The following is an 8,033-nucleotide window of genomic DNA, read 5'->3' as shown; positions in this document are numbered from 1 at the left end:
CCCCCTCCACTCCCCACTCCTCCCTCTCCCCCTCTCCCCCTCCTCCATTCCACTCTTTCCTCTCCCCCTCCTCCCCCTATACCCCTCACTCCCAGCTGTCCTTCTCTCTACCCCTATCCGTCCTCGGCCTCCCCCTCCCACGCCTCTCTGGCCTCCTCCCCCTCCTGCCCCTCCAGCCCTCACTCCTCTGCATCCTGGTGCAACACAGGGACACGCACACGCAGAGTCTTTACAACTGTCCTCAGGCCTCTCCCCACCCCCGCAGTGTGCGCGCAGGGATTGCACAACAGTTACTCAGGCCCTCAGAGCTTGGGTTGGGGGCCAGGGCTGCCTTGGGAGCCCACCTTCCCAGGAGTGCTCCCTTCTCTGAGGGGTCTGGCATAGCAAACCAAGAAGCTGTGCCTCCCACCTAGCTGTGTCTGGAGTTCAGGGATTGAGAGGTCAAGGGTCAGAGACGCTGTGGTCCAGCTCCTGGGCCTGTGGCTTTCTTGAGGCGGCCTTGGCTCTTCCTGGGACCACCTCCGTCACCCCCTGCCTGCCCCCTCCTCTCCTTCTTGGTGATGGGCGGGGGAGGGTGGGATGGGCCCAGCTCCAGGGCCGGCTGGCTGGGGTGGTCTGTGTCAGGCCAGGAGCCCAGCACTGGGCTTCCAGGCAGCCCAGCCCAACAGCAGGATGTCAGGCCTGGGGTGCCTCCCTGGGCCCCGAGGCCTGACTGGGGTGGGGTGGGGGGAGGGAGCAGCCTCCAAGCCGGGAAAGCTGAGTCAGGTGGGCAGGCCCTGCCAAGCCCTTCCCGGCTCTCCCAGGGCTCCCCACCCTCGCTGAGTGGGGATGGGGCGTGAGAGAGAGAGGGGTCTTCTCTGAGGGGCCCAGGTCTGCATTTGCCTGAGGCTTTAACTGTCACAGAGAGCAAGAGTGGTGGGGACCTGCCCTTCCCCTCCAGGGGTCCCTTGGGACTCCTGCTGCTTCACCTCTAGTCTCTGCCCCAGCCTCAGCCCCCGCCCGGAACTCCAGTATCCACTGACCAGGTCCCGTCCCGGCACCCTTGCGCTCAGCCCCAGGATTGGCCCAGCTCCAGCGCCTGCCCTCCTCTCCCCTGCCCTGGCCAAGGCCCCAACCAAACTGCCGTCCTAGTCTCTGCTCTACTCATTGCTGCCGCCCAGCCCCTGCCCCTGCCCCTGCCCCAGCCCCAGCCCCTGGGGAAAGCCGGTCCAAGGCCCAGATCTTTGGGTCAACAACCATGTCCCCTGTGCCAGGCTCCAGACTGGGCACCGGGAACCCAGACATAAGGCGGCCTTAGTCTCCAAGAGCACCTGGGGCCGTGGACTGAGACATCTGGCCTGTTGCCTCCTGTCCTTTAAGCCTTTACTGTCCTGGGGACTGGCTTCCCCCCACACCAGTCTCCCCATCTCCTCCTCCGCCACCTCTCTGCCACTGCCCTCACCATCCCCACCCCGACACCCTGCCCAGGAGCTACGGCCTGCCACCCAAGCCCCTAAAGCACCCAAGTCTATAAATAACCGTTCAGGCCCCACCGATCACAGCCCCACCACGAGCCCAGCCCTCAGCCCGCCAGGGCATGCTCTGAAGAAACCAATGGCCCCCTCGCTGGATCTCAGACCAGGAGCTCCAGGGAGGAAACACCAATTTCCCACTGATAGCTAACCAGGAGGGCAGCTGGCTGGTGGGTTGGAGGGCAGGCGGACTGGCGTCTGAGGGCCGAGGGTCGAGCCAGTAGAGGAGTCCCAGTACTCACAGGGGGGACGAGGGGAAACCCTTCCATTTTGCACGCCTGTAACATCCAGCCGATCTCCTAGCCGGTCAGGTCCCCTGCTTCGGTGGGGGCCAGTGCGGAGCCCCTCAGGATGGGGCGCCCCGTCAGGGGCTGGGACGAACTCAGGGCGGGCGCAGGGCTCAGGCCTGCCCCATGAGCTACAGGAGCCCTGGGTGAGCCCCCTCCCTTGACATTGCAGGGCCAGCAAGTTCCTGATTTTATCGAAGGGCCTGCCACTGGGAGATAGTCCCCTTGGGGTGACATCACCGCCCCAGCCCGTTTGCATAAATCTCTTGCGCGACAGGAAGTCTCTGGCCGGCTGGGGCAGGTGGTGCTCCAGGGGCTGGCCTGGGAGGCTATGGGGGCCAGGCCCCCTGCCCAGAGGAAGCTGGAACTGTGAGGGGCGGTCTTGGAGGCTGGGGTGGGGAGAAAGAGTGGGAGGGAGGAAGGCCAGCTCTACCACAGGGAGGCCATTGCTGCCCCCACGCCCTGCTGACGCCCCCTAACCCCTAACCCTACAAATGCCCAGTGCTCTTGAGACCCCCATGTGGCCATCAGTCACTTGCTTGGGGTCAGAGCTGGTGGTGGTGGCTACTAGGGGCCTTCACTTTCTGGGGTCAGCCTGGCTGGCTGAGAGCTCTGATCTAGCAGAGTGCCAGGCCTGGCTCTTCTGGGTCCAGGGTCCCCAACACTTATGTTCTATCCAGCCTGGGGCTGGACTCTAGGGCAAGGTCCTCAGCACAGTGCTATTTGTCCCTTCCCTCTGAGTTCCTTCACACCAGCTTCCCTTCCATCAGAGGATGGTCCTGGGTCCTTATGCCTTCCCCTCCCAGTTTCCTGAGTACCACTGCTTCTTCCAAATCCCTAGGGGCTCTATTCTCAGCCCAGATTTCTCAGTTTCCCCACTCCTTGCCAATGCCTGAATGTCAATCTAGTCTTCCCAGTTTACAAACCTTTCTTGTTTGTCCATCATTCATTTTCCTACCGTTCTATTTTTTGTCTATATGTCCATCCATCTATCTCCCCATCAAGCCAACCATATGTTTATTTATTTATCAGTTTATGTAGCCGTTCATTTATTCTTCCATTTACTTGTTAGTCTATTCATCCATCCACTCATCTGTTTATCTATTTGTCCATCTCGCCATCTATATGCTCCTCTACTAGCCCATCCATCTGTGATTGACCCATCACTTTATATTTTCATCTTTAAAAAATTTTTTTAATATTCATTTATTGGGGGGGGGGGCAGCGAGAGAGGGAGACACAGAATCCAAAGCAGGCTCCAGGCTCCAAGCTGTCACCACAGAGCCCGAGGTAGGGCTCAAACTCACAAACCACAAGATCATGACCTGAACCGAAGCCTCCTAGGCACCCCTATATTTTCACCTGTTTATCCACTGTATATCCAGCTCTCAATCTGTTCATCCACCAGTCCATGCATCCACCCATCCACCCATCTACCCATCTACCCATCCATCCACCGATCTACCCATCCATCCATCTATGCATCCTGCCAGTATTAACTAAGCCCCAGGCTCTATGCTGAGTTATGGGAAAGTAGGTAAGTACTGGACAAGATCCCTGTCTTCAGAGAGCTCCTGATCTAGTCTGGAAGCCAGGGATGAATAGAGACATTTTTTGATCCATTGGCCTCTGGTGAGTCCACTTCACTGCAGAAGAACTTCTTGAGCATTCTATTTCCTCCCACGTGTAGTCTTACCCTCCGCTCTATATCCTCTTCCCACTAAGACTAGCCTGCCTCTTCCCATCAGTGGAATCCCAAGCCCCCAAGTGTTTCTTCACTGGCAGCAAAGACCAGGGATTCACAAGGTCTAGGTTCACCATTAAATCTATTTCACTTCCATCTTCACTGATTTTTTTGCATCTGTACTTGGGACTCTCCAAGAGGTCCAGGTCACAAGTCCTTAGGACTCCCTAGGAACATGACCGAGGCCCCTCCCCAAGAGTAGGAGACAGGCGGCTGACTTGACAGGAGTTCCATTCCTACTCTCCATTTCCCCATCAAGTAGGCCACGTCCCAGCTGACTGCATGTGTGTGGGGTGGGTCTACCTCATGAGAACCAGGCCCTGCTTGACGTGTTCATTCTTCATTCATTCAGTCATGTCTTGGTTTGTTTTGTTTATATGTTTATTTGTCTACTAATTCTTTCATTTCATCACTAACTATCGAAGGCCTTCTATGTGCTGGGCCTGGTAAGGGGCCACAAATATGAAGAGAGCACGTCCTGGGCCCCCAGGAGTTCACAGGCTTGCAAAGAGAACACACAGAGAACACACATGTTAAACAGATAGTATGGTTCTTTCAGGGGGTGGGGGAACAAGAGAGAGGTGCTATGTGCATCGGGGAGCGATTATTTTGGTCTAGACGATAGGTAGGGAAGCATGCAAGGGAAAAGGAGTGTCTAGCTGAGGAACCAGCCTGGGCAAAGGTAAGAAGGTGGGAAAGAACAAAGGGACAGTGAGCCTTCATCCTGTGACTAGAAACAAGACAAGAAAGCAAAGAGCCTTGAGTGTCAGGCCAAGGAGACTGGGTTGCATCCAGGGATAGATGTGGAGCCTTTGCTGTTTGTAAGCAGGGAGTGTGCGGCTCATTTCCATCGGTGCAGGCAACATGCTGTGTCAGCTATGTGTTCCTGAGGCCTGAGTCTTGAGGGGCTCCAGGAGAGGAAAGAGATTCCATTATCCCAAGTCTGGCCAAGCCCAAGGGGCCTGGATACAGAAGCCCCAAAAAGATCCAGGGCCCAAATCTCTAAAAATGGGCAAAAGGACTCTCACTCTCTGTGCAGTAAGTCACAATATCTGCGTCCATTTGAATACCAGCAAGCCCTCTTTACCCTTCCTCCCACTTCCCCTCCTCCCAAAATGTACCAGAGGCCTCCTCCCTAGACCTTATATCCCCAGGGATCCGCTGTTATTCAAAGCCCTCGGAATAGTAGCACCCAGATTCTAAGCAATTCGGACCCAGAAGGGTCTGATAATCAACCACCTAGGATCTCGTAAAAGGGTGGGGAGGACAACACTTTTCTGAGTGCCCAGCACTGTGCTGGGTCTTCCACCCTTGTGATCTCACGTAACCAAGACAACGATCTGTTAAACTGAGGCCCAAGAGGCCAGTGACTTGCCCAGGGTCAAGTGTGTGAGTGGAGAGCTGGGGCATCAGATCTGCCTCTTGGGTCCCCGTGGGGAAGGAAGGAACAGAAGGAAGAAGGGAAAAAGGCTGAGAAGCCAAGCACGGAGGGGGCAAGAGGGCAGAGAGGGGGGAAAGGGAGGATTGAAAAGGAAGAGGGAAAAAAAGGGGAGAAAGAGTAAAAGAAGGAAGCAGAGAGAGGTGAGATAAGAAAGAGAACAGGCAAGGGGGTGGAAGAGGAGGGCAGAGGGGAGAGGGAGAGGAGAGGGGACAGCCTCCTCCTCCTGCAGGGGAGCAATGGGCCCAGAGAGGGTCCCCGACTTGCTGGAGGTCCACAGGATGCATCGTACCTGGGCTGTGGCTCTCCTCATCAGTAAGGAATGAATCTGAAACCGAAAATCTTGGAGGCTCCAGGGAATGAGAGGAAGAAAAACCACATTTTAAAAATTATTTTATTTTTTAAATAGGTAACATATGCACATGGTACAAAACTCAAAGGCACAAAAAAGGGACACAGCTGCCCAGTCCTCCTTCCAGAGGCAACCCTCCCCGTTACCTGATTCTTGTGAATTTTTCTAGAGATAGTCCGAGTAGACACAAAAAGGCACGTATACTATTTTGAAAACTTCACACAAAAGGTAGCACACTAAACACATTGTACTTACCTCTGGTTCTATTTTTCCCCTAAATCCATTCCACGCCCAGACGTAGCTGTCTTATTCTTTTTAATGACTATAGTATTTCACTGTTTGAATGGACTCTAATTTTTTTTTTAAATTAAGCTCTATACCTGACGTGGGGCTTGAACTCATGATCTCGAGGTCAAGAGTCATGTTCTACCAACTGAGCCAGCCACGCACCCCTGGACTGTGATTTTTTTAATGTTTATTTATTTTGAGACATAAAGAGAGAGAGAGAGAGAGAGAGAGAGAGAGAGAGAGAGAATGCTAGCGAGGGAAGGGAAGCAAGAGGGAGAGAGAGAATCCTAAGCAGGCTCCACACTGTCAGTGCAGAACATGACATGGGGCTAGAACACACGGACCACGACGATCATGACCTGAGCCGAAATCAAGAGCCAGACACTTAACCAACTGAGCCAACCAGGTGCCCCTGGACTGTGATATTTTTTAATCACGAGAGATCTCATTCATATAAAAGAGTACACAAAACATTTCTGTACAGTTTAAGGAGCAAAAATAAAACTAACACTATGTAGCCTCCATCCAAGTCAAGAAATAAAACCTATCCAGCACTCTAGAAGCATCCTCCAAAGGTCCCCTTACAGATCTCTCCCTGTGTCTAGAAATAACACTATTCTAACTTTTTTTAGTAATTATTTCCTCACTTTTCCTTATAGTTTTGCCACTTACCTAAACATCTCCACAGTTTAGCTGTTATCTTAGCAGACTTTAACCTCATATAAAAAGAATAATGGTATAAATATTCTTTCGGGTCCTGCTTCTCTTTCCTACCTTCAGGTTGCATGTAGCCTTGGTCTGTTTTCATTGCAGTATAATATTCCATGGTTAAAAATCTTATTTAAACAGTCTTTCATTGATGGGGACATTTGGGTTGTTTCCAGTCTTCTGCTATTACAAATCATAATACAATCTATAAAATTTTCTAGTTTGCACATATCCTAGTGTGTGTCTTTGGTTTTTTTTTAGGGAAGCTAGAGGGAATATAGGGAAGATCTGAGTTACACGTTTCCTGGGCTGGATGGACTGGTAACACTGACTCAGGATGTCTGCTCTTATGCTTTTTGCTTGTCTCTAAAAAGGCACCGTTCAACACAAATAACAGAACGTCACTTTCTGCCTTCGATGAAAACAATGTAGGAGAAAGGCCCACTACTGTGGAAGTAAATATTTGAAGGGAAGTTAAATGCTATAAATTCTCCTTTTTCTATATTTAAGTTTTCAAGGTTAACCTTGATGGTTAAGAGATTGGTACTAGAAAGAAAATCACTACAACCGGGACGCCGGGGTGGCTCAGTCGGTTGAGTATCCGGGTCATGATTTCGGCTCAGGTCATGATCCCAGGGTCTAGGGATCGAGCCCTGCATCAGGCTCCATGCTGGGTATGGAGCCTCCTTAAGATTCTCTCTCTCTCTCTCTCTCTCTCTCTCTCTCTCTCTCTCTCCTCTGCCCCTCCCCCCACTTGTGCACTCTCTCCCTGTCTCTCTTTAAAATAGAAAAAGAAAAAGAAAATCACCACAACTAAATGGAAGCTGAATGACCTCCTTATAGACACTAATAAATAGTATCAGAAAATCTAAAATAGAAATTAAAAGCCCTTCAATTATAAGTAATATTGAAAATGACATATCTGTCATATCCTAACTCACTGTAAAAAAAAAAAACAAACAGATAATTTAGATTCTATAACATAGGTGCACAGGAATTTTTGACTCCCTTCTTTTGACGTCAAAGGAGATGTGTTGTGTTGGTTTTTTTTAATAGAGTCCTAATTGATGCATAATACTTTATTAGTTTTAGTTGTATTGCATTTAAACAAAATTTTTTTAGGGGCACCTGGGTGGCTCAGTTGGTTGGGCAACCAACTTTGGCTCAGGTCATGATCTCACAGTTTGTGAGCTCGAGCCTTGTGTCAGGTTCTGGGCTGACAGCTCAGAGCCTGGAGCCTGCTTCCCATTCTGTGTCTCCCCCTCTCTCTACCCCTTCCCTGCTCACGCTCTGCGTCTCTCTGTCTCTCAGTAATAAATAAACGTTTAAAAAAAATTTTAATGTTTATTTTTGAGGGACAGAGACAACATGAGCGGGGGGAGGGGTTGGGGGGCAGAGAGAGAGGGAGGCACAGAATCGGAAGCGGGCTCCAGGCTCTGAGCTGTCAGCACGGAGTCCAATGCGGGTTTCGAACCCGTGAACAGTGAGATCATGACCTGAGCCAGTTGGACGCTTAACCAACTGAGCCACCCAGGTGCCCCTAGTCGTACCGCACTTTAAATTTTGAGATAGAGATACTGTCATATTGCCCTCGATGAAAGTTGTAACAACTTTCCCTCCTACCAGCAGCATATGACAGTGCTATTTACCCACTCCATAGGACAAGTGGGCAGCCCTATGGAGTGCCAGGGAGGCCAGGCGGGCC

General features: G+C 51.6%; 1 protein-coding gene across 4 annotated transcripts in view; it reads right to left on the bottom strand.

Moving 5' to 3' along the window:
* Window positions 1-2,004, bottom strand: part of SPI1 (Spi-1 proto-oncogene) — a 15,516-nt gene extending 13,512 nt beyond the window's left edge. For 2 of the 4 annotated variants that reach the window (XM_040495188.1, XM_040495189.1), the window contains exon 1: window positions 1,664-2,004. In XM_040495188.1, the coding sequence (XP_040351122.1) occupies window positions 1,664-1,798 (135 nt within the window). In that variant the 5' untranslated portion in view covers window positions 1,799-2,004. The remainder of the gene's footprint in view (window positions 1-1,663) is intronic. The other 2 variants (XM_040495190.1, XM_040495191.1) reach the window with 2 other exon arrangements.
* Between the last annotated feature and the right edge of the window lie 6,029 nt (window positions 2,005-8,033).

Source organism: Herpailurus yagouaroundi, unplaced genomic scaffold (assembly GCF_014898765.1).
Source record: "Herpailurus yagouaroundi ecotype Mexico unplaced genomic scaffold, PumYag 187, whole genome shotgun sequence".
Classification (NCBI taxonomy): Eukaryota; Metazoa; Chordata; class Mammalia; order Carnivora; family Felidae; genus Herpailurus; species Herpailurus yagouaroundi.
This window is presented reverse-complemented; position numbering and strand designations above follow the sequence as displayed.